Below are 27,675 nucleotides of genomic sequence, written 5' to 3' on the forward strand. Positions count from 1 at the left end.
ATAATCCGTTGACAACCATAGAACTGAGATGATCTGAGATCGGCCATGATTTGACGTACCCGAACCATGTAGTGATGGGCAGGATCGAAACATTTACATGAACTAAATATTTTAATCGAAACATCAAAAGAATCGAAGGAATTTAATCGATCGTAGTTCAGCATGAGCAATAGCCTCGGACAGAGGGAGGGGGGGGGGGGGTATATACAAAAATATATTTTTTTAAAGCTGCCTCAATACCCTAATTTTATTTCCAGTGTTCCACCAAAATAGTGGCTACCTAATATTCATGAACTACTAATTGTACTAATGTTTTTTTAGCCCCGAGTGTAGTATCAGGAATACCAACGTATGAAAATATCGTTGACAGAAATTATTGAAAATGTTCGTCATCCCATTCAATTTTCATTTTATGTAATTAAAAATTAGAAGGATAAATTTAAAAAAATCCTAGATGCAGATAGTTTCCTTTTATAGTAATTAAGGTGAATCAAAAGGTTTATCTAAAAAAAAATAAATCGTTAAATCCAAGCAAATAAAATGTTCTTGATTACGTAAAACGTAAATTACACCATGAAAATATAATTATAAAAAGTAAGGTTAATTTATTAAAGCTGTGTTGATTCCATGTAGTATTTTGTGTTAAAGTTGAAGTTACAAATCATCGTCAATGTTGATGTTCAAAACGCATTTTTTTATTTAACAGGGGAGTTGCCATTCGATTGGGCAGCCTTGTGCAGCGGTTTTAGATAGGGACTTAAGGAAAGGATTTATTAATGCGGATCTTGAAAAGGCCCGGATTATACGAAGCAGGAAAAACGGAATTTTATGTGTTTTGAATTATCGAATATGTTAAATATCTTAATATGTAAAAATCACCTGTCACTCTGATTTTAATGAAATTTTGTGATTGTGTATGGTTAGCTCCAGCTTGAAATATAAGATAGTTTTAGAACCAAAAAACTTTTTTTTTAGATTTCTCACCCAAAAATTAGTCAGTGAAATCATGCTGCTAGCTCCTTAGAAGAGGCCCTATTAAAATAACTGTAAAACATATTCAGCTTGCCCGCATTGCGTATGTGCATTATATATGACAGCCGATCTGTTAACAAGGGATTGTTTACGAGACGGACCGCCCTCTTTTGCACAAAATCAAGTTGGTTTATCAAGTATTGTGGGGCTCCAGCCCAGAAGTGGCTCCCAGAGTCAATTCTTGGGTGTACTGGAGATTTGTGTAGGGTTAGCAGCTGGTTACTATTGAAGAATCTGCTAGCCCTACAAAAGAAGTCCAATTTCTTGGAACCAGATTTACTCGGGCTTTTACAGAGCACCGATACTGGAGCCCATAAATAAACCACTTAGCCGGTCTAATATAATTACTCAAAAATTTCAATGGAGTCTATATTGCGGAGAGTGTTTCTATCGAATTGCACCAAACAGTCATTGATCTCCCTCTTTGCACAAAAAGCGTAATGTAACAAGTTTAGTGTTGTGGTCCTATTTACATATTGTTTTTACAGATTTCGAGATATAACGTAAGAATTATTTCTACATGCGTAAAATATTGAGTAAATGAAAAAAATTGAAAAGGACTATTTTTATGAATCAATCTTTTTAAATAAGAAATAAATGTAAATTATCAGCACCTATTACAAAAAATTACAAAAATTAGAAAAACTACATGATTATTTCAAATAAGCTGAACTAATTATTTCTAGCAACACCAAAACATGTTGTTTTTTCGCTTGTTGGCAAACACATTTGTCGAAAAAAAATTGAATTGAAGTTTTTGGCCTGCGTCTATTGGCATCCATTTTCTATTTGTATCTAAAATTATGTGATGCTTACTTGATACGGTAATATTGTGCTATTTTTGATTGAAATTACTTATTATTTCCTCCATTATACACAAGACTCTATCTTTTACGTATTTTTGTAGTAGGTACGTATGCATGCAACTAACGGTATATTTCACGAAGATGCTTTTTCACCTCTTATAACTGTCATTGACATTGCTTTGCTAATATTTACTGTATTCGTATTATTTTTCATTTATTGTTTTTCGTCGGCATTTCTGTCAAATTGGTTGCATTCTGTGATCAAAATTACGCAATTTTATCTTGATTTGCGCTGGGGTCGTACATACCGCACATTTAGGACACTCGTCGATGTGTTTACTTTTTAACTTAGATTTTAATATATGCCGCCCTCATTATTGTTCTCTATTTTATAGTAAGAGACTGTTTTTCGTTTCCAGTGATGTAATTGATAAATATGGACACTGATAACAATGACCAAAAGTTACTAAATGTCGACGCCAACACAAGCTCTGGAGATATGAGCGTTTTGGAGGTCTCTGCCAACCAAGATGATACCCTTAGCTATCAGACTGCGGATGAGGAGAATAGCTCCAAGTACTTCTCCATGATTGAAGGAGACTCCACACTGGAGGGCTCCTGCAGTGTGGACGCCACTCTGGATAGCAAGTCTGACTTGAACTCCTCCTCGATCATAGAGAGTGAGAGCGGTGGCAAGCCCTCCCAGGTGCTGAATAGTCTGGCCAACCTAACCATTGAATCGGTGAACAAGCTCCATATACATGAGAGGATCGACGCAGCAAACATCCTATCTGGTGGAGTTGACATTTTTGATGACAATGAGAATTCTTTGGATGAGCACGAACTCGTGATAGACGATGACGCTCATCCTTCGGAAAAATCAAATGATTATCTGGAGAACAGTGCAGACATTTCCGGAGACATGCGCTACAAGGGCGCTAATCCGGAAACAGCTGGAGAGGTAAAGGAAACGGGGACCAATTTTAACAAACATTTTGAATTATTTAAGAAGAGTGGAGATGAAGAAATCATCAGTGAAGAAGCTGTGAAATCAGAGGCTGTGGTAGTTAGTAAAGAGGGTTGCGATGAGAAGGTGGAAGTGGAGGCACCAAAGAAGGAAGTTGCGGAGGAGGTACAAGAAGCTGAAGCCAAGACAGACAACTACAGTGCCCTACTGCAGAGCAACCTGCCCGAGGGCAGCAGCGAAGTCACCCTCGTCATAGACGACAAGAACACGGAGGCCATTGACATTGGGGAAGGAGTGTTCATTTACAAGCGAGACGATGGCGAATTAACGGCCATACAGATTACAATGAATGAAGACGGTGTCACCAATTTCAAGTGTCTTCACGTTGGGTAAGTTGCAAACTTATATTATTGCTTTTATTTCAAGGATACACAAAATTCTACATAATATTATTAATGTCATGAAAAAGCACAACTGCTGTCTCCGCCATTATCTACCAATATATTTTATATTTTTTTGTCATAATTGGGTTCCTCGGTTCTACAAAGATTCTACTACCTTGTTTCAAAGAAAAATCTTGTAATTAACACACTTCTGGCGGGGTAGTAGTACTTTTTACACCGGTCCTACTTGAATGGCCGAAAGGCATTTCTATCCTATAATTTTATCATCATTCTCTTTGTAAGGGTTCCAACTATATATATACATATTTTAAAAAAATGTGAACTAAATCTTCCCCATCAGCACTTCTTTTGTTTGGAAGAATATTTTATCAAAAGGAAACTAAATTAAACCTGTAGAACGGGTAATACGTCCTTACACTTATCGCACTGGAGATGTGGAATTTTTTGATTTTTTTTGTAATGATTTCTGCGAAAATGAAAACAATTTTTAGGTAATGTAATAAAATATGTACATTATTTACACATAAAACATCACTAAATGACCCAAAACTGACTTTAACTTCAGTTTGTGGAATTGTATTACAAAAGGGGGGCTTTAATTTCAGACAATAATTTTATATTTCATGTGTGGTGAGAACTATGTTAAAAATTTGTTAATATATTTAAAACAAAATCCATTTTCTTGAATGGGACCCTTATTGTCATTAGACATTTCTGTGAGAATGTTCTTTAAATAAAACAAATATCATTTATGCTCTTTATGTTGAATGTTCTTTAAATAATCAAATATCATGGTATGGTTAAAGAGAATTCCATTCAGAATACATATGGTAACATGAAAAAGTACAGTCTGATGCTTTTCTTTTTACCAACACCTTTAAAAAAATTAATCTTAATTTACAACATTTTGCCTGTGACTTTATTTAATACAATGACTAGTGACCGACCGAAACTATATTTCAGCCGAAACTGAATTTCGTCCTCTGTTCTAGTTTCGGCTGAAACTGAAACATATTTTAACAAGTTTAACAAACCCTCTATACCTGAAATTAGGCAATTAGGCAGTTAAACTTGGAAGAGTTTATTCAAGTTATCTAGTGTTGAATAAAGTATACAATGAAATTAATGAGTAAATTAGTTTACTTTTAGCGCTTTTTCATCCGTTATTATGTAATGCTACTGTTATATAGGCCACGTTGGTGCCAGTGTTATATAGGACCACGGTGGTGCGCCAGTGTTATATAGGACTATATTCCCAGTGTTATATCCCACGTGGGTGCCAGTCGAGGATATAACTCCATCTCAGGGGGTAAGGCTCTATAGTACGATATCCAATGAAATAGGTACTTCGGTATGGTTGGTTTATTATCAATACAAGGGGTAATACTAGACAGTTACAGTGAATCAGTTTAAGACCTGTTTATACTACGGCAAGCTATGAATCTAGGGCTCAGACGGGGTTAGGTATATTATTGTCTCACGTGTTGGCTAACGATGCATGGCTGGAGTGGGCACTCTGGAGTACAATGTGAAGGGACAGGTGGCGCAGCCACCGAGATTTGTAAACTTGGTAACTCCTACAAAACACTTAGCCGATTTTAGGGCAAACCGGGTAGGTACACGAACTCCTACGCTAGTGGCTGAGCCAACAGCTTGCGGGCTGAATCGTGGTGTTACCTCAAGGGCTGCTCCTGCGCAACTGTTGAATTCTTCCGTCCGCTTCCTGTCCATCGGGCAGGAGAGGGGGAGCGCTCTGCCGTATAAGGCAATGTCCACGCTTATTGGTGCACGCAGATCACCTCATGCGTAACACGCGATGCCCGCGTGTAGTATTGCATCATTTCGTGACCATATAAGGTAATGGCTTGCGTATTCGTTCCTCTATTGGCTGTAAGCTCGTGGCTTCACTGTTGACATGCGCCGGCCACGTGATCAGTAGATGCGGCCACGAGGGTATGAATGTATATGGGCAACTCATAACACTACATATACATATGCTAGCCTTAAGGTGATTTTCTCACGAAAACGGCGCTATATAAATAATCCAATCATTAATTAGCCGAACTGCCGAACTGAACTACAACTTATGAAAAAGGAACAAAGCAGCCGCAAATTGCGCAAAACACCGCTTGCAGTTGCTTCGTTCCTTTCCTGTAATTCGTGGTTCGGCTCACGTTTCAGTTCGCAAATGTACACGTATCATTAGAGTTGTTATATAATTATTTATAATTTTTCAATAATGTCTAAGCAAAATAATTGTGTAAAATGTCTGAAATATAGTATAAAAAGTTGTATAAGTCTACAACATCCACACCGGGGTTGCCAATTAAATAAAGATTTTTACGAAATGGGTTTTTTGCAGGGACAACCCCTTTCTTGACTATCCAACCATACTGAAAATAATATTTACATTAATTGTGTGAACGCACTACATCGTTTACAGCAAATTTTCAAAAAAACTCATTCGTAAAGCCTGAATGAAAGAGAAAATGACTGGATAATAAATTTTAGATAGATTTTGTGGGGAATTTGAAAATATCTTTATATTTTGCGGATATTTTAGAACATATGCATTGGCAACTCCGGTCCACATTTACATTTGAACTGATGAAAATATTTTGATGCAGGTTTTTAAACACCGGTAAATTGTTTTATCAGGTGCTGTCATGGATGCATTTTTGCACTTCGATTCAATATGATAATGTTAATGATGAGATGCTAACATTCTACCTTGTGTTCTTCGATGTTAAAAGCTGTTAATCTTAAGAATAAAAAACGTCTCGACTCCCTTACAAAAAATAGCGCTGGTTGAAAAAAAAAATTGACTTTTGGTTATCGGTGACGTCACGGATCACGTCCATAGATTCAATGCGTTTTTTGGAGACCCGAAAAATTAAAACTGAAAATTTTTTTAACTACTAAAACTAACTAAAACAGTAAAAAAGTTGGAAGGTCATTATTGATAAAAAAAGGACTTTGGTTATTTAATTTTAGTTTATACTAACTGTACCCCATCACGCGTTGTTGTGGCGCAGTCTGTCTGTGTAGATAGAGAAACAATAGCGAGTTTTGCTTTTACCTCCAATAGATGGTGCTGTTTTTAAAGTAAAGCATGTTTTTATCTGTCACAGGTGACATCTATATAATTTAGGTAAATATAAACACACACATAAAAATTCGAATGCAATGTTTTGTCAAAATTTTAAAGTAGTTGGTTAAGAACTTGGGAGATTTAAGATTTCGAACAAACGAACATTTACATTTTTATTTATATAGAAGAAGATTATTAAATTTTAAACATTTGCAAAATAATGTTACTATATTGGTAGGTACGTACCCAATAATAATTTGTATCCAAATGCAACAGCCTTAAGCTTCGGACCCCCTGATTGGCAAACGCCGCGGCGCGGCGTTCTGTCTCCAAATAGACAGGGTCTGACAAAATTGCACAACTCATTTAAAAAAAAAGATTTTTAATAGTGATTTATTTTTGGGGTATTATGCTGTGTTGCGCTACCTCTTTCTTTAGGGTATGTGATACTTGAAGTAGCCCAACCTAGTGCTGAGGAACCGTCAAACAACATCACTCACGTGAATAGCCCGACAAGGATTGCGGCTAAATAAAGTAGCTCTCGGTACATTTAATACGTTTGAGTATATTGGATGCACGGTTTCTTCTTCAGGAAGGTAGTTCATGTTGTGCACCTTTTACTGGCCCGGATCGAAACCAATCTCTGTCGAATTCTATTATGAGTCTTCGCTTTTTTGGAACAAACATGAAATGACATGAAACTGTATTCACAACATGACATTATTAATGGATTGAAACTGACAAAAAAATACAAATAATAGTAAATACATTGAATTATACTAATATAATAGTGAATTCATTATCCAAATAGAAATTATTAACAAAAACATGTTTTAAATCGCACGTTACCAATCACAAATCACGGCTGTCGTATTACTCATATTGCCGTGAAAATGCACCTGTCAGCGCATTCACCAGTCTGCCAAAATGCAATGTTGCGATACATTTTTTATTGGTAATAATTTTAAATGAAATTCTACAGTCTTTGTACAATGTGTAACAAAAACAACGTTTAACTGTGGTTTTTTTTTTATTAGTAAGGCTGATAATATCAAAATAAAATCGACACATAAAAATATCTGTACAAAACTGGAATGAACTACTCGTGAAAACTCATTGTGACATCGGAAGCCACCGATGCAGTGATGCCAAACAAACAAGTTTTGATATCATAGTGTTTTATTCATGTTTAAATAAGGTTTTATTAATTCTACATATAATTAAATATAATAAAACTTATATATGTATTCAGAATCGATGTTTGTTGATTCATATGCATATATATTTTTAAGTCTAAGTATATTTGACTGCAGTTACTTATTGCACAATGAAAAAAAATTATTAAATAGTGGACCCAGAGACAGGGCCGGCTCTGAACCAAACGGCGCCTGGCACAAGTAAAACGTCATGGGTGCTGTAATAGGTGTTAGGTATTATCAGCGCCTTGGCTCCTTGACAAGTCTGCGCCCAGAGCAGACTGACCCAATTGCGCCTGCACAGGGTCAGCCCTGCTTAGAGAGAGATCATACGTATGTTATCAACGATTGTCCTCTTTCTTCCTACACGTCTTATATAAAAAAGATAGAAGATACTAGATTGATGACATCACATGCAACCTCTTTCTGGGACTAGTATATTATCAATTTATCCGAAATTGCAATCATCATCATTGCAAGACCATATTGAGCTTAATTTACACAAAAACGGCGCTATACAAATTATCCAATTATTAATATTGACCTAATGTATGCTTTTTTATTGCAACGGAATAATATAAAATCTTGCAAAGTCAACAGATTTACCAACATGCCATTATGCAACGGACAAGTTAGCGACATCTTTCTTTAAATCTTCCATTGTCAACAAATTTACCAACACGCTATTATGCAACGGACATGTCAGCGACATCTTTCAATAAATTTCACCTTTATTCAAGGTAAATGATTCAGAGGTTCAGATAAGTGGACATTTTTGGTGGGTATTTCGCCTGCCATTGCAAAGGATATCTCTGTATTGTGGTGTTATTTAGCCTGGTAAAGTTCTAAGGGCCGTCTTTTTCAACAGAAAGCGAGCTAAATTTAAATTTTAACTATCATTTAATGTAACACTGTATTTCTCATACGTTCGTAGTATCCTTGAATACGCATCACAAGTGTGGAACCCAGGCTATGCAATACATAAAAATAGAATTGAAAGTGTTCAAAATAGATTTCTAAGATACCTTAATTTCCGCTCTTTTCGATCTCATATTAGTAATGAAGACTCTGCAAAGTTCTTCAATATACAGACGTTAACTTTCCGAAGAAATATAGCAGATTCGGTAATGTTATTTAAAATTACACACAATTTAATTGATAGTCCTGATCTTCTTCAACGCCTATTATTCCATGTTCCCAATCGCAACAGCAGACAGTCGCTTACTTTTAATCTCCCTCATTGTAAGACCAATTCCAAACAAAACTCATTTATCTACAGATCCACACATTCATTTAACTTAAATTATTACCATATTGACATTTTTAACTCTACTTTACGCGACATAAAACAAAAACTCAATAATCAACAAAACTCAAACTAGAAGTTCAATTCCTATATATTCCCGTCCTTAATCCTTATCCTATATTTCCTCCTCCTCACCCCTCACCCTCCTTTATTTTAATATTTTCTAACTAAAGAAGAAATTAATTTAAGAGAACATCTCTATGACATTGTACACCTTACCATTAACTATTCATCAGTGGAAAGTTCATAATTGGCATAATTAACTATATTATTATTGTATCATTGTATAGTTAAAGATTTGCTGTCAACTTTTCCTAAAATGTATAAATAAATAAATAAGTAACAAGGATGTTAAATAGGACCACGCGCTGTTTTAAGTACAATTTTGCTATTTTAATTTTGCAAGTAATAGTTATGAGTGTGGCCAGTCTAAAAAGCAGAATATTCCCCAAAATAATGTGAAAAAACATGCTGAATTATTTTTTAGGTGCTGCCACACCGGCGATTTTATCTCCGATCTATGGTGACAGCAGACATTGCAAACAGCTTTACTGCCAAAATATCCTGCGGATTTTACTTTCGTATTGTACGAAAGTATCTACAAAATATAAATATGGCTGAATATATCAAGAAGTAGAAATATGTTTTTATACTTGTTTATTGACACGGCCTTACTAAACATTATGATAATATTACTACGGGAACAAGACTAGCAATTTTTCTTGGAAAGAAATTATGAAGTTGAACTGGTTGCGAATTAGGTACTCGGATGGTAGTGCTAAGTGATTCATTCTATTCAACAAAAACTAGAATTCAATGGATTCGGGCATCAACAAGCATCAAAGCTTGGTTCAACTGCAACATGCCTGAACCCATTCTTCTAATTGCTCGGTGAAATGGAATATAATAAAGTCACAAAGGTACTAAAAATATGGCTCATGGGTTAGAAAAAAAACAATACCAAGTGACGAGATCTTTCGACATACGATACCGCGCTAGAAATCCCGAATCATTACAAATAGCATATTATTTATATGCGTAGGTGGTCAAAATGTTTTTGTTTTTCGCTGTAACACATTTTAGATAAGGTATTCATTGTCACTGTCATCGTATTCTGTAATATTAATCATGATTAATAATCGTTGATTGCTAATAGTATGGAAGATCTACAGTCTCTCGTGTCTAGGATGAACGAAGTACATATGAAGAATGATTTAATGATGAATGTAAGTAAGTCTAATGTCATGGTGTTTGAAAGAGGGAGTATGAAAACAATGTGCAATATAGTTGTGAATGAGGAATACATGGAGCAGGTGGATGAGTTTGTGTATTTAGGAAGTATGTTTACGAGGGATGGGAAGGCTGAAAGATATTGAAATAAGGGCAAATGCAGGTAACTCCATTTGGAGGACTGAACGCAATTGGCGCTAACTATACTTGAGTCAGGCCATGTCAAGAGTCAGAATAATAGAAGAGTATGTATGAATGTGAATGCAGCACTGTGCCAAGACCGAGTTGTTTGGCGGTCTGCCCTCTCTGCCTACCCTTGCGGAACCTGTGTGATGTTTAGATAGTTTGTTAATAATGTAAGTAATGTCGAAGGGCGCAAGTTCGTACCTTTCCGCCAACAGAACTGTCAAATGTGTCAAAATGACTAAGTAACTATTGGTTTTTGGAATGTAAAAGCTAGAGTTAACCCTTATAGATCATAAGCTAAAAACGGATAGTTTTGAGACCAGCAACATTAAGGCGATGCCATAAGTAGTAATGCAAAATCATGTGTTTTTGGTTTGAAAATTTTGTCGCCTAGAAATGTTTCAGATGCTTTAATTAAATACTGCGAGTAGAATACATCTTGGCCTTTGAAATAATCGAGTATTTTTTAGATAAGTCTTTTTATAAGCCCAGAAAAAAATAATGAATAAGGCCTATGAAAACTGCTTTAAAGTTCAAAATCTCCTACTTACGAACCCATTTTCGGTTATGATTTTATTGTATAATGTGGAAAATTAAGTTATCTATAAAATGATCGAAAAAAAATTAATTATTTATGCCTTTTTAGCCATGTTTTTTTCTTGCATAAATCAAAACAGGCGGATGTTGTTTAATGACGGGAATTTAAACCTTATCGCCATCTACGTAAGGGTTGTTATTGATAGCGGCTCAATTTAAAATATTACACGCCGTAGTGTAAGTGTAGCTTTAAGGTCTATATTTCTTTATGTTTACAAGTTATAATCGCCCTTATGGGTTGTAATCATTCTGAGGTAACGCACAGAGGTTTTGAATCGAACCAACCGCCCCGAAGTTCGCACATGTTGAGTAAATTTATGAAAATCGCTTTCTGGTCAGTTTCTCTATAAAATTATCAAAGCAGTTATTCTCCTGTAACGCAAATAAATAAATGTACATTTTTCCTTACCAACCTGTATTTTTGTAATGAAAAAAAAAATTTTAAATCAATTTTTTTCTTTTACCTAAATGGACACCACCGGTCAGAAAAATGACAATTGAGGAAAATTGAAAATTTCAAAAAAAAAAATTATGTTTTTTCTGTTCATCAAAATGAATATAAAATACATAAATAAAACAATTAAGGGCGTATCGTTAAAATAAAAAGTTGTCCTATAAAGGGGATGTAAAACACGCAGTTAAATTGATTGAAAAACGCATTTTGGTAAAATTAAACTAACAAGCGTTGAAACAGACGGCCCTAGATACAGTCGTAATTAACACACTGGGGACATTTTTTGACTATATCATCTAACATGAGATACAACCAGCAGACACTGGACTTTATTAACATGCAAAAATGAGGTTCGAGACCTTGGTGTGATTTTCGAAGCAAATTTCTCTTTCAAATCCCACATATTTGATGGATATGAATATGAAAATGCTTGGATTTGTTCCCGTAATGCGAGATCATTTACTAACGAATTTGCAATACGGAGAAAATATGAATCCCTTGTTTGCAGTATCCTCGAATATATCTCCATTATTTGGGCCCCTTCTGAACAAAACCATATCCTAGAAATAGAAAAAGTACAAAAGAGGTTTATGCGTTACCTATATTTGAGAGAATATACGTACCATCCATCTTTGTTCCATTTTTATAATGCTCGATTTTAACACCTTAGAAGCACGCCGAAAAATATTTTTAGTCAAACGTTTTTTTTAAACTAATCTCTGGAACTATACTTGATCCACTTATATTGAAAGAGGTTAACTTATATGTCCCAAGTATACTCATGGGAGATCCCATGCACTTTTTTACACTCCAAAAACGAGGACTTCTGCCTATCAGAACTCGCCAATCAACAGAGCGACTCAACTGCTTAACGATTCTGCATTGACCATCGACATTTTTAACGTCACTTACAGACAGTTAAGCAACTATCTTTTGACATAGATAGATTCAAGCTGGATTGTAGGAGCCATATTAATCAAAAGAAAATGTAATAAATAATAAAATGTAATTATGTATGTATCTAAGTTATAACCAATTAGACATTGGAAATAAATGGCTAAGATAAAATGTTTTCTAGACAGTCAGAGATGCTATTTTCATGAAGAAAAAAAAAAATATATAGGATCCAGAATGTTATTAGCGCAAGCGATTCTGATTTTGACCTCAATACAGTTTTCAAAGGATTAAGGTTAAAATCGCATCGCAAAACAATCCAGCACAGATGATATTAGAATGGTCTCCGTTGACCTATCGGTAATTATAGTCTTAAAAAAAGGCTCTTGTGCAACATTGATTTTAATTCATTACTCTTTTTATTTCCAGTAAAAATGAAGACGGTAACCTTGAGGTATATGAGGAGCAAGTCAACCAAGTCCCGGTTACAAATGAGGAGTTGGAGTCAATGAAAGCTAAGGTACGTTACAATTTGGGTAATAGGTGATGCTTATTGTGGCAATATTTTCTTATGTTACTGCATATTACTTCTGTTTCTACAATTGCAAGCATATTTTACCCAAAATTGGTGCAAAATTTGAATGACGTAAAAGTGGGTGCTATCCATTATACCCAAGTATCACATACATAAAAATCGCCACCTACTTAATTTTTTTTTATTTTTTTATGTGACACCTCACAAGAGCGTCCCTGCCTGTGCAGTGTACAGACAGGGGAACTATGTCACCACCCGGTTGGGCGGCGTTGTGAGGCGGAATAAGGTAGGGGCTGTAGGAAGGGATTTGTTAATGCGGGCCTTGAAGAGGCTCGGATTATAGGAGGGAGGAAAAACAGGTGCCGGTAGCTCGTTCCACATACGAGCCGACTTACACAAAAACGAGTCGTAAAAACGGCTCATTCTCATGAAGCCAACGTCAACCGTGAACGGGTGTTCAGCTCGTGTCCGTCGAGTTTCGCGCACGTGCACCGGTGCATCAGGAATCAATGCTGCTAGCTCCTTGGAGCAGGCTCCATTGAAATACCTGTAGAACAGACACAGCATGCCTACATTGCGTCTATGCATTAGAGAAGGCAATCGGTCTGTTAACAACGGATTGTCATTCAGACGGATCGCTCTCCTTTGCACAGATTCAAGCAGGTTTATTAAGTATTTTGGGGCACCAGCCCAAAGGTGGCTCCCAAATTCAATAGTTGGGCGGACTTGAGACTTGTACAGGGTCAGCAGCTGGTCACTGTTGAAGAATCTCCTAGCCCTGTACAAGACGCCCAACTTCTTGGAGGCCTGATTTACTCGGGCTTCTATGGATCCCCGATACTTAAGCCGGTCTGATATAGTAACTCCAAGCATTTCAATGGAGTCTTTATTGGGGAGAGTGCTCCCATCAAATTGCACCAGACACTCATTGATCTCCCTCTTTGCCGAAATCAGACACGCTTGGGTTTTTGAGACGTTGAAACTGACCAAGATCAATGGATCAAACAGTAATAATTTGCCAGAAGGAGTTTTCTAACACATGAACCAAATGTTGAATTTATCTAATTGCTGCTTTCCAAACAGTTAGATAATTTTACAGACTGTAATTAATTTTATTTAATTACAGGAGCTTTCCAATGCCGATGAAACTGTGGATATTCAAAACACGGGAGAAGTTCAACTGAAAGACAGCTCTATTGCCTGTGAAACCGTGGACATTCAAAGACCGGGAGAAGTACAGCCAAAAGCCATCTCTGTTGTCAGTGAAACTGCGGATATTCAAAGACCGGGAGAGGTACAGCCGAAAGCCATCTCTATTGTCAGTGAAACTGTGGACCTTCGAATCCCGGGAGAAGTACAAACTAAAGACATCTCTATTGTCAGTGAAATTGTGTACATTCAAAGCACGGAAGTACAGCTGAAAGACATCTCTATTGTCAATGAAACTGTGGACATTCTCCAAAAAACTGAAGAAGCACACCTGAAAGATGTCTCTATCATCAAACAAACTGTGGACATTCTTCAAAGCTCGGAAGAAGAACAACTGAAAGACATCTCTATTGTCAACGAAATTGGGGACATTCAAAGCACAGGAGAAGTACAGCTGAAAGATATCTGTACTGTCAATAAAACAACTGAGGACATTCAAATTACAGGAGAAGTACAGTTGAAAGTCAAAGATATCTCTACTGTTAATGAAACTGTGGACATTCAAAGCATGGAAGAAGTTCAGCTGAAAGATATCTGTACTGTCAATGAAACAACTGAGGACATTCAAATCACCGGAGAAGTACAGTCGAAAGGGGAAGATATCTCTACTGTTAGTGAAACTGTGGACATTCAAAGCACGGGAGAAGTTCAGCTGAAAGATATCTGTACTGTCAATGAAACAACTGAGGACATTCAAATCACCGGAGAAGTACAGTCGAAAGGGGAAGATATCTCTACTGTTAGTGAAACTGTGGACATTCAAAGCACAGGAGAAGTTCAGCTGAAAGATATCTGTACTGTCAATGAAACAACTGAGGACATTCAAATCACCGGAGAAGTACAGTCGAAAGGGGAGGATATCTCTACTGTTAGTGAAACTCTGGACATTCAAAGTACGGGAGAAGTACAGCTGAACGATAACTGTACTGTCAATGAAACGACTGAGGACATTCAAATCACGGTAGAAGTACAGTTGAAAGGAAAAAATATCTCTAATGTTAATGAAGCTATGGACATTCAAAGTATGGAAGATGTACATCTGAAAGACATCTCTAATGTTAATGTTTCTGTTGACCTTCAAAGCATGGAACAAGAACAGCTGGAAGACATCTCCACTGTCATTGAAACTGGAGACATTCAAAGCACCGAAGAAGTGCAGTTAAAAGAAATCTCCCAAGTTAAGTCAGAGGTTTCTGAAAATGGTGAAACTCCAGAATTTGTCACTGAGAAAGCCAGCAGTGAGTTTGAAATTGAGACAGTAGCAGCAGGAGGTGTAATTGTGGATCTTCCTTCTCCTGTTACCAGTGTTTGTGATGTTGTGCTTGACAAATCTGACATTCATTCTGACACTGCTAGCATTGACAAGAGTGTAGAGAAAGATGTTATTGAGAATGCTACTGTCCCTTCTATCTCTATTCCAACTACAAATGAGAATCTGGATTATACAGCAGAACTTAAAACCATATTAGAACCCCGTCTCGAGGTACATTTGACTAAGGATGAATACGCATCGGACTCAACATATGATGTTTCTTCAGATACGGGCATATGTGACGAAATTATGCTAACTGCTGACACTAAAGAAGAACTTGACCATCCAAAACCTGACAGCATTTCCGAATCTGCTGAAAGTATTGATTTATCTTCCCCAGAAAAGGAAAAAGTTGCATCAGAAAATGATTTGGAAGATAAAATTGATGTGGAAGTTTCTGAAAATTTCATTGAATCCGAAAATGTGATATTGCAAATCAGTAGTCCTACCACAATTCCGTTATCAGATGTGAAAATCGACTTACCAACAGAATTACTTTCTAGTTCGATTGAAAATAGTGATAAATTATCAATAATTGTTGAATGTAGTACAGAAGCAAACATATCTATGGCTATTTCTGAGATAATTGAAGTGAAAGATATTGATAGTGTAGATTCAAGAAGTTTTAATGCAACTAGCCCTTTGTCTCCCAAATTGGGTATTTTGGCAGAAGTTGAAAGTTCCAAGAATGATGTAGTGGTCTTGGCAGAAGTAGCAGAAGTCTCCGATGAACCCAATCTGAAGCAGGATGTAGTTTCTGAAGAGGTGATCACTTTGGGGACCGTTTGCGATGATGGTAGTAAGTTGGTGTTATCTTCTGAACATGAACCAAATCCACTACTAACAATTGAAAGCACCAGTTCTGAGCCATTTGTTGCAGATTTAGTAATGGGCCCTGAAGAATGGCTAGAATCAGAGGAACCGGAGATTAATGCTACAATTCCTGAAAATAAACCTGTTGAAGTTTTGCAAAGTGAAGAAGAATCTTTAGAAGCTAATATAATTGAATTGTCCGATGAAGAGTCAGCTGATACACAAATCGTTCCTTGCCCACAGTTCACTGTTGAGAGTGCCACAGTTAAAGACTCTCAAGTAGATTTATCAGACGAAGGATCATCTGGAATGCCTGAGAGTTCAATAGAAGCCAAGAATAAATCAATAGGTCTTGTAGCTTCTTCTAATATTCCACCAATTGCTTCTGAATCCTGCAAGCTCAGTGTTATTGCAAGCACAGATAATATCACTCTTTCACGCATTGAAAGTCAAAACCAAAGTACGGAAATAGAGATTTCTCCGATATCGCCGAATGAGGTTCCAGTTCTTCAAATATCAGATAATTCAGATTCTGATGACACCATTGAAATATCTTTGGCTGATGAACCAACAATTCAACCCATCATTTCTAAAAATCATTTTGATGAAATTGAATTTAACAATTCCATGAAGCTAACTTCTGAAAGTAATCTCAAAAATAGTTTAGTGAATACTTCACCATTGAAAACACTTCAATCCCAATCCAGTGTGGAATCAGAAGATGATCCGGAGGACGATGACTATGTGGAAGGAGAACCGGTTACTGGAGACAGTGGAGTGGAATGGATAGCAGCCACTAGCTCCCAGTGTGAAACCACTGCTCCTGTCAAAACTAGTTCCAGTGCAGATACTTTAGAAAAACCTACAGTACAGAGTATAGCGGACCTTAAGCTTGGGGAGAGTTCAGGTATCTGTTCCGGTGAAACTAAAGGTATGTGTGATGTGGACAAAGAACTTGCTGCACCTCGTACCGAGAGCCAGGAGGTATCAGATAATAACAATGATATTTCTGTGGATGGTTTACCTGTCAAAAAAGTAATAGATGTGAAATCAATCCACGGTGCAGGGAAAAATGTCGTTTCAGAGGTTGATTTTGATAAATTTGTAAGAAGAAACTCCATTCCATTGTTGGAAGTGTGCAATCCAATTGAATTTGAAGATGTGTCGCAAACTGTTAAAAGAATGTCAGTTCCTGTTTTAGAAGAAGAATGTGAAATTGTTCCAATTTCCACTCTACCTGCGAAAGAAATGCCTCTGCCTACGTTGTCCAACAATAGAGTCAAAATTGCATGTAGTGTTACCACTCCACCATTGCAGAGAGAAGTGGTTGTAAACAAAAAGGCAATTTCTCCACGTGAAGTGCCAACATATAAACCCACACTGCCTCAGCTATACAGATCACCAGTTAAAGAAAAATCAAATTTTACCAAAAATTTATCGTCACCACTTGTGCAAACAGCTTATAAACAAATCATTCCAAATAAAAGTGCATTACTACAAAAAGGTGATGTAAAAATACTGACCAAATATACTGAATCTCCAAGTCAACCATTTACAAATGTTTCAAAGTTAAGAACATATTCTCCAAGTCATAAACTTAATTCTAATCTGAAACCAGCGTCAATACAAAACAGATCCCAACAAAATGCCTTCAGAGAAGTAGATAGAGTGCGAGTAGTTCAAACAATTTCTTCTCCCCGACCACATCAATTACTAGTTCAGGCTAACCCTACAATTGCAAATGTAAGTCTTGTTGGAGACAAGTCCCCTGCGGCTAATCGACATATTATTATGCATCATAAAAACAATTCCCCCGCGGCTAATCTGGAAACTATTACGGATCATAAAGACAAGTCCCCTGGTGCTAATCGAAATAATATTACAGATCATAAAGATAAATCTCCGGGGACTAACCTAAATATCATTTTGGATCATAAAAACAAGTCACCTGGGGCTATTCGGAACACTACTACGGATCATAAAGATAAATCCCCCATAGCTTACATTGAAAAAACAAGTGCAACCAACATTATAAGCGTAAAAATTCCTGTAGATACTGAAACAATCAGTTCTGCAGAAGATTCCCCAAATTCAGAGCAAAAGCCTCAAGCCAAGTGCAGGCAGCCTAGAAAACAAGTGTTTACTCCGGTAACCAGATCTGATATGGAAATCATTTTCCCAAATCTGTACAGCAATGCAGAGGAATATAAAAAAGAAAGTGAAGCGAAAGCTCTAAAAATGACACACAAATTAAAGGAACGGGATATAAGATTTAAACAGTTGTCCAAAAAGGATCCTGCGAAGAACATTTTAGATAAATCTCCCAAAACAAGTCCGAATACTTCATTATCACCTGGTACTAAACCTGTTACCAATATTGATCTATCTCTATCTCCCGAAAGAGAGAGTAACATACAGAAAACTCCTGACTCTGCAGGTCAACCAGAAATTATGAATCTTGATAACAGTGTCTCAAATAGTCCTTTATCAAGTTCCGCAAAGCGGAAACGCGGGAGACCTAAGAAAAACCAAACAGTTTCAACAGATGTTTTGAAATCTGATGAAGACTCTCCATTAAAAAAGCATTTTCCCAATGAGACATCAAACATTACAGTCAAAGTGCCAGTCGAGTTAACAGAATCTCCTGTTAAAAAAGGTGAGAAAGCGAATGAATCTCCCGTTATAGAGGTAATGAAAACTAAAATAACTTCCATAAAAGAAGGAACAGACCCTGAAGAAATTCCTGTTAAAGAAGGGACAAATACAAAAGAAATTCTCGTTCAAGAAGTAACAGAGACAAAAGAAACTTATGTTCATGATTCCAGAGTAACAGAGGCAAAAGTAACACCTGCTAATGATGTATCAAGGGCGAAAGAGACTTCTGCTAAAGAAATATCAACGGTAATAGAAACTACCGTTAAAGAAGTTTCAAAAGTAAAAGAAACTTCTGTGAAAGAAACACTCGTTACAGAAATATCAAAGGTAACAGAATTTCTTGCCAAAGAAGTAACCAAGATGAAAGACACTGTTGAAGAATCGATGAAGTTGAAAGAAAATTCCGCTACAGAGGTAACACGGACGAAACAAACTCTTGAAAAGGGGGCAACAATGAATAAAGAAAGTCCTGTAAGAGAGGTAACCAAACCAAAGGAATCTTCTTTCCAAGAAGGATCTAAGTCAGAAGACAGTCCTCGCACAAACCCTATCTCACCATTTGGAAAAATCAATGATAATATCAAATGTCCCATGTGTTTTAAAACCTTCCGCACTGAAAATGTTTTGTTGAAGCATGTTAAACATTGCAATGGAATTATTGATGTAGAAACCATTAAATCCCCCCGAAAACGTAAAATCACCACAGAAACTCCCAAAGATGACCTAAGTTGTAATACACCTGAAAAGAAAGCAACTGAACCTATAATCCAGGGCTATGATAGTACTCTTAAAATCACAGCAACTAAAGGTACAAGACCGGAAATTATTAGTGATGTTACAGACAAGATACAGACCAAACTTGATCCTAGCTTAAGTGATAATTTACCCAAAAAGAGAGGAAGGAAACCCAAAGTAGCAGTTTTGAATGATGAAATCAAAGCAACTAAACCTGATACATCTGATAGAGACTCGCTCACCGACCCTAAAATACTAGTTAAGTGCGAAAATATTCCGGAAAAGAAAGGATTACAACTTTTTACTGAATCATCTAAAATTAAATCGATAGAACCTGCAAATGAGCCCTCCTTTGAAGTTTTACACCTGAAAGAAATTGTTGGAACATCGCAAAGTGCTAAAAAAACACCAGAAGTGAAACAGCTCTCCGATAAAGCTATCATGTCATTCAATCAACATAGGCATGACAAAGAATTGTCTAATGAATTAACTCCAGAGAAAAAAAAAGTGATTTCAGATGATTCGGGAAATGATGCAGTGATAATTATGGAGTCAGCCAAAACGGCATCGCCTAAATCTTTTTTGGGAACCATTACTATTGAAGATTCCTTTTCTACATCATCTTTAAATCACAAATTTGAAAATAATGTAGTGGATAAATCTGGCGAAAAGGTATTGAGTGCAGTGAAAGAAAAACAAGAGTCAAATCTAGTTTTACCTGCAAAACGTGACTTGGATGAACTGAATAATTCAACAGAAATAGCCAAAAACTTTTATGATAAAGCCTCTAAAGAGAAGACAACCGGCGGCGGCAAAAAACTCCCAGAAAAACCACCAACAGCCATGGCATCTCCAATGAGTCGACTTGCTAAAATTAAGAACACCAAACCTGTTGTCAACTGCCCAATTGAATGTGAAGTATGCGGAAAGACTTTCAGGCAACTAGCCCACATGGTCTATCATCGTTCCAAACACATTGTAGATGAACCTGAACCTGAGCCTGAGTCTGAGCCTATAGGGACTGTAGAGACCCCTAAAGCCACAACACCCAAAAAGCCAGTTGTTATTGAAGAGCAGGTAGAGAATTATGTTGAACCAGAAACAATGTTGAAATGTGAGATTTGTCAGAAGGGCTTTAGAAAACTACACCATCTAGTTGAGCATCGTGAGCTGCACACAAACAGTGAATCAAGATCACGCAGAACTTCGGTGGCCAGCGTGAAAAGTGAACCTGAATCTGCGGGATTCCGTTGCGACACTTGTGACAAATCGTTTAGGAAATTACACCACCTGGTGGAGCACCGGGAACTGCACATTGCCGAAGCACTTCAATCTCTGCCACAGCCGGCTGTGGAAGCCAAGCCAATGGAGGATGCTACATGTTCTGGATGCGGGAAATCCTTCAGAAAACGTCATCATATGGTTGAGCACAGGGATATCCATTGTTCCCCATCTAAAAAGGGTAAACTTGATGATTCTTCTAATGATAACAATATACGCTTGTCTGTCGCCAGTTCCACCAGTGAGGACGGAAACAATTGTGGAATTTGTGGCAAATCTTATAGAAAGCTTCACCACATGGTAGAGCACAGAGAAAGTCACACTGAAGTTAGGGAGGAGAAAAGCACTAATCTGCCTGAGATTTTGAATACCAAAGACATTATCCACGAATGCTCAAGGTGCTATATGGTATTCCCAAATGAAAACTCCCTAAACAAGCATGTTACAATTTGCTCTAGAAAAAAGTTATTGAACAAATCAAAATCAATGCAGCAAGAAATGATGCATTTAATAGATGACTTGGCTATTTTACCTGTTGTGCCTGACAACATACAGTGTGAGGAGAGTGTCTCCGAATCAACTGACACTGTTTCTAAACTAGAACCTGTTATTACAAAATCAAGCGGCACTGCTTCTAAATTAGAACCTGTCATTACACATGTCCCAGAGAATAATCAATTAAACAAATCCAATGATATTTCTGATCAAAATATTGCTGCCAAGAACCAAGATGTTGAGGTATCTGTTTCTCCCAAACCTGCAGCACAGAGTGAAATTGTGCCTGTTCCCCTAACCAATGAAAGAGCACCACCAAACCGGCCGGGTAGAAGATCCCTCTTTTCAAATGATATTTCGAGAACAAAAGAACGAGAGGTTCCTAAACGGAAATCACTTAACATCGATCCAGTATCTTCAAAGCCTCGGGAATTCGCAAGTGTGCCAACAAATCTTAATGCAGGTTTCCAGAGGTCTTTAAGAAAATCTCTAGTTGCAAGAAATCAAGAATCCTCAAAAATTGAAGAATCAGAAAAGAAATTATATACTTCCCGCAATTTAAGAAAGTCTACTTCATCAGTCGATACCGTTACTTCAAGAACTTCTAGCAGAAGATCGATAAATTCCACTACTTCTATTGATTCCAAAGATCCTATTAGGAAGACAATTTCTTCTAAGGATTCTATCACTTCGAAATTGAAAATACCCCTGCGAAAATCTCTCGTGTCAGGGTTTCCAGCTAATTCATCTTCAGTAAAAGCTAAACCTTTGGCACCTGTAAAAACTACATCCAAATTGGCCGTCAGGAAGTCTTCAATCCAGTCAAAAGATGATGAGCCCAATGTTAAATACATGATCAAAGAACCCAGAGACATCACAGAGCCTCAACCCAAGTATAAAATCAATCCAGAGTTTAACAAACCCAATAGAAGATTGTCACAGCCTTTGGCAGCCAAGAATGTGAGTAAAACGATCATCAAGCCTCGTAAAAGGGTTAGTGAATCAGCCCTCTCAGGTCTCAAACTTCCATCTGCCAAGATGCTGAAAGCTATTATAGAAGAGTCTGAGATTCGATATTCATTCCCTAAAAGTCCAAAACTGAAATCTGAGAGCACAGATCAATCTGCAGCGGTGCCATCCACATCCATTTCCAGTTCGAGTACAAAGAAACCTATCTCGGTCAAAGTCAACAGTCGACTACCAAAGATTAATGAAAACACCAAGAAAACAAAGAAAGTCATTTCATCTGTTCTGATGTCACAGAAGAGGAAATCACTAGGAGGACGCAACTCCATGGAAGGCAGGAAACTGCCCGGTCTTGCCAAGAAAGCAGCTGCCACTGCTACTTTGCAGTTGAGGTGCTGCGGACAAGTTTTCACTTCTCAAGCTAATCTTTCAGTGCACAGGAAAACGCATAAAGGTTTGTGGAATTCATTCATTTTACTTATTTATTCATTCAATTGTTGAATCATTGACAATCTCAATATCCAATCGAGAGATTTTTGGCATATTATGGCAATTTTGCAAAAATGTTTTGTGTGTCGTACTATGCCAAATTTATAGAACCTAAAAATATGGGATAAACGGCGAAATCTAGGTGGATTCATCAACTTTAAACCGCAGTGAGCAGTTCAAATCGACAGTCCCTACGTAAACTTGGACATCTTCCAAAAATGTATTTTTAAACTTTTTTCTACCGATACATTTGAAATACTCTTCCACGCAATACATAATTTAAAAAAAAATGTTTCTTCCTTTTTAAGGCAAAAAAATGACATAAAAACAGACAAATTCGCTCACTTTTTTTTTAAATAAAGTTACATATATGCGGACATGTTAGTATGTCATTTTCACATTGGACGTCCGTCAATCGCTTCCGGCTGCGTAACCTGGTTGTACTCTGCGCGGCCAGTGATACCACTCCTTCCAAAATTGTGGTAGACATACTGATTTCAGCTAAAATCTACCGAAATTTGTGAAAGTCAACTGAAATTTTTTGAAAATCTACAGAAATATTTGGAAATCTACCGAAATCAGTTAAAATCTATTGATATTCATAGAGAATGTACCGAAATTTTGTAGTGGCTGGTGAATTTCTAGGGAATTAAACCTTCTAAAATTCGCTAGTTAAATAAGTTTGTAGTAAAAATGTCAAAAGATTGCATAAAAATAATTGTGATTCTGGTAAAATATTCGGTTTGCTTTTTTGTAAATCCAATGATATATCTGTTCAAATATTGCTCAGCACGACGCTATTATGTGATGTATTATTATGAATAAAATTCATAGATCAAGCTAGGTACCTACTCAGATATCTGGTGAATGGTAAAACTATCGATACCTTGCATTTGCAGCCAGCGTTTTCAACTCTTAAGAGATTACAAGAAATCGATGATAATAATAATTTTGCACCACATAGTTTTGTGTTATTCTAAAACAATGACTTGTGGTGACCTATGGCAGAGGTGTTGGGTAGAGAGGACAGATCACCACTCGACTCTATTGCGGCACACACATCTTGCTTTAAACATTCATACATTGTCTCATATGTCCGACTCATGACGTGACCTAATTGAAATATTTGGTTCACTTGTACCCTGGATTGAGCACACGAGAAATTATTTTTACATCTAGCATTTATCACCACATTGTTTGTTAAATGTGCCGTATAGAAATAAACGAACATGTGTTACTTTTTTAATTAAAAAATATATACTACAAGCAAAAACTGAAAAAGGGCATGGATCATCAGGTAGTAGGTATGTACCTACATAGCTTGGTGGGAAATATTGAATCTTGGTAAAAAAATGAAACCCGTTTCATGCGGTAACATATTTTGTGTTGAAATTGTTAATTCAAACACATTTGGTTCCGGCCGTTCAGGAAGACGAGCACTTACAATTAAAATTACTTAAAAAATATAATTTACACTACAACGTTCTTAATTCAGCAAGTGAGATTACTGGTGTATCAGTTAACAGCATCTCACAGATTTTATGTGAAGGGAAGTCAGTGCGCCCTACTGTCGAATTTGGCAGCCATCTCGGGTCTGGAGCCCCTAAATACCTGAAAAAAACCCTACACTCTGTGCAAAAACGGGCGGTCCGTTTGATAGATTCCCCAATCTTAACAAACGGACTGCAATCTTTAGAGCACAGGCGTCAGGTAGGTATGCTGTCCTTGTTCTATCGGTATTACAATGGAAGATGCTCTGAGGAACTAGCGTCATTGATCCCTTCGGCACCGGTGCGTAGTCGGGATACACGCCAAACGCGCGCCCAACATTTGTACACGGTTGACATTTGTCACATGAGAACGGGCCGTTTCTACGATTCGTTCTTAAGTTCAACAGCTCAGCTGTGGAACAAACTGCCGGCCTCTGTGTTTCCTCCCTCCTACAACATGGGACTCTTCAAGACCCATGTTCACTCCTTCCTCTCCACAAAAAGACCCTCCACACAGCATCCCCAAAGATGACATAGGCCCTGAGGGAAATTATTTTCTTCAGGGCCTCCTGTGTGGAGTTAATATAAAAAAAAAAAAACATAAAAACTATGAGAGGTGGTGAAGGAGAAACAACTTCCACATAAGAAAAAATATTGTTGACGATTTTTGGAAAGAAGCGATAGGTATGTTGAAAAATTCGCAAATTTTACACAACGCTTAAACTCCATGTGGCGTTGAAGGATTGCTAAATTTTAGATAGCGGCAGAAAATATTTACGGAAACCTCTCATGAAACTTGAAACTTTTCTTCAGAAAAAATACAAATCACTTGTAAAATATATATTATGTATCGGGAACCATGTAATACTGACTTTGTATCTCTTCTCGATCTTCATATAGCATTGTACATCGTGCAAGCAGCATAAAAAAGGATCTAGTTAACGCCAGCAAGGCCACCATAGGCCTTTGTTATCCGGCAACCATTTTTTTTTCTTCTAATCATACGATCTCCCCGGGCGTTGATTTAAGTTACTGAGTTCAACAATCCTCCCGATGTCTGTCTCTTTTCAACATATGTGTTATGCCGTTAGAACTTCAGATGCACTCTTTTTCACAAATATGTTTTGTTTGGGTAATATTTTTTTGTATGCAAACATGTGCGCGAGTTTTGGCAAATGTATTTTTTACATGTTAGTTTTGCGATCAAATTGTGTGTTTTTCTAAGACCTATGATTTATAGGTAGAATTTTTTTTATTCAGATAAATATATCTTATGTGCGCAAATCAATAATTCATCTCAATATTCAGAAGCGTAACGTGTTATTATTCAACAATATTGAAAATAACGCCATCTATCGGTGTGAAGATTCTAAAAATATTTGAAAATAACCTTAAATACATAATCTTTTAATGCTTTTATTAATTGTTTTCTATTATTACGCGGGTAGATAAAACTTTGAAATTTCTGTTAAAATTTTAAAGTTTATGAACATATTTTAGCTTTCAAAATTGCAGTACATTTTTTACAATGTGTGTTGTGGTTTGGTGACTTTTGTTTGAACGGCCATGATATTAAATAATAATTTATACAAGGATTTTGAATAATTAGATGATGTTCATCATGTACTTTTCCTTCTAGTGATGCGACAGACACACAAGTGCGACTGTGGAAAGGCTTTCGACACGGAGGGGCTCCTGAAAAGACACATCCACACGGAGCACACCCCTCCCAAATCCTTCAAATGCACGGACTGCGGCGCTTCGGTGCGCACCGCGGCTCAGTTCGCCAAACACAAGAAGGACCACCAGACTTACCCACCCAAAGCCAATGCCACCAAGAAGGTAATCAAACCCACCACCAAACTTCAGACTGAATCTGCCCCAAAAATTCGTGACACCAAAAAAGTTCCCGCAAAAACAGAAGAAGTGGGTGCCAAGAAAGGCGTCAAGCGAAAAATCGCTCACGGCGGAGTGCCTCTATCGGATAAAATGCGCAAAGCAATGGCCGGTGTCAAATTTTAAATTATCATAAGGATCTGTACATACATTTGTTATTGAAATCAGGAAGGCCTTGTCTTTAAAATGTCGAGAGAATCATATTTGGTATAAGAGTGGAAACAAATTTTTTATGTAAATAGATATCAATATAAAATATATTTTTTCATTGTAGTGTTAATTTTATATCCTCGTAGGTAATAAGGTAGCATTTATGTATGTTTGTTACTTTTCTCTTTGAACATTGCATTCAAATGTAATCATTATTTTTGTCATTGTTTATCTCATTCTAAGTAAGTTTTTTTTCAATATGGTACAATAAATCACTATTTTTATATTATACACAAAAGACCTTATGTGTGATTTATCTTAAATATAATTTAAATGCTTTGATTATCTGTTTTGCTTAAAAAATCACGAGTTTTTAGTTTTTAGTGAGCAGGTATGTTTACATTTCTTGTATATTATTTCTCTATGGGGTTGCTTATCATTGTTAACTTTAATTATTTAGTGCTTAAATTAATCTTATAAATGTGATGAACGGTCGCACAACAAGTTTTGTGATTTCATTGCCGACTGTATTATTGACATATAATATCTTACTTTTCTTTCTTTTGAATTATTCTAGGTGCGCATCCCTTTTTATGTAAAACCAAAATTTGGATTTCAGGCCAAAATACTCAACCGAACTGAAAGATATTTTTTAAAATCAAAAGACAGCAAATATCTAGTAAAGATGAGTTACTTTATTTATTTGTGTTTTAAATTACAAAATGTAGTCATCAAAGAATTAAATTTTTCATAAGTTGAGAGGCAACTTTGGCAATTATTTGTGAGTTAATGACGGCCGGCATAGTCCAGTGGTAACGCATTGGACTGCCATTCCGAAGGTCGCGGGTTCGAACCCGGCGTGCGCAAATAAATTTTATTTGATTAATTTGTGTTATTTCACAATTAATTAATTAAAATAATATATAGTATATTTGCGGCACGTTCCAGAGTGGAAGATACTACCAGTATCGCCCTGGTGTAAGACCACCATTCAGAATTGAAACGTTGCTCCAAATGGCTTTAGCCGTGTTTAGTGACTAGATCTGAATAGCCAGGTACTTCCCCACCTTCCTCTTTCCCTTCCCCACTTACCTTCAGCCTCACAACATCCCCCAATTGGGGATGCCATAGTCTCACTGGCTCCAGACGGGAGCAGTTGGAACTCTTGTGAGGTATTATCTATAAAAAAAAAATAAAAAAAATTACAAAAAATATGTATTTTGCTCTATTTACTGTGTAAATATGATAAAATAGAAAATAAAAACGATTAAAAAAAGCATTTTGATTGGCATAAATTTAAATTACTTGATATTTTACAACCGTTGAAACACAAAATTTGTTCTAACGGTTGTATGTAAGTGAAAATGTTTTTTTTGACAAAGTTTTATTTTTCATTATATTAACACAGTAGGTAGGGCAATATTATCTTTTTAATAATTACAATTAACTTGCAAAAAATGCCAAAGTTGCCTCAAAAATCATGCAA

At 36.7% G+C, this 27,675-nt stretch overlaps 1 protein-coding gene across 2 annotated transcripts; it reads left to right on the forward strand.

The window, feature by feature from the left end:
• The first annotated feature begins 1,769 nt into the window (after positions 1–1,769).
• LOC149423080 (uncharacterized) lies at positions 1,770–26,976 on the forward strand. 2 transcript variants are annotated; one of them, XM_089632450.1, is made up of 5 exons: positions 1,770–1,856; positions 2,258–3,194; positions 12,593–12,683; positions 13,825–22,618; positions 25,783–26,976. In XM_089632450.1, exons 2-5 carry the CDS (start codon positions 2,275–2,277, stop codon positions 26,163–26,165), a joined length of 10,188 nt encoding a protein of 3,395 aa, XP_089488576.1. In that variant the 5' UTR covers positions 1,770–1,856; positions 2,258–2,274; the 3' UTR covers positions 26,166–26,976. The 2 variants fall into 2 exon arrangements, with proteins under 2 accessions (XP_089488576.1, XP_089488577.1); XM_089632451.1 differs by having other exon boundaries at positions 1,820–1,942.
• The last annotated feature ends 699 nt before the right edge of the window (positions 26,977–27,675 follow it).

This window comes from Hesperophylax consimilis, chromosome 6, assembly GCF_061612785.1.
Source record: "Hesperophylax consimilis isolate HC1 chromosome 6, BYU_Hcon_1.0, whole genome shotgun sequence".
NCBI lineage: Eukaryota > Metazoa > Arthropoda > Insecta > Trichoptera > Limnephilidae > Hesperophylax > Hesperophylax consimilis.

Excerpts from the sequence above, each read along its gene's own strand:
- LOC149423080 (XM_089632450.1), top strand. The coding sequence starts at position 2,275 with ATGGACACTGATAACAATGACCAAAAGTTACTAAATGTCGACGCCAAC. Across the intron at positions 12,684-13,824 it reads TGGAGTCAATGAAAGCTAAG|GAGCTTTCCAATGCCGATGA; the intron begins GTACGTTACAAT and ends ATTTAATTACAG. Across the intron at positions 22,619-25,782 it reads GCACAGGAAAACGCATAAAG|TGATGCGACAGACACACAAG; the intron begins GTTTGTGGAATT and ends TTTTCCTTCTAG.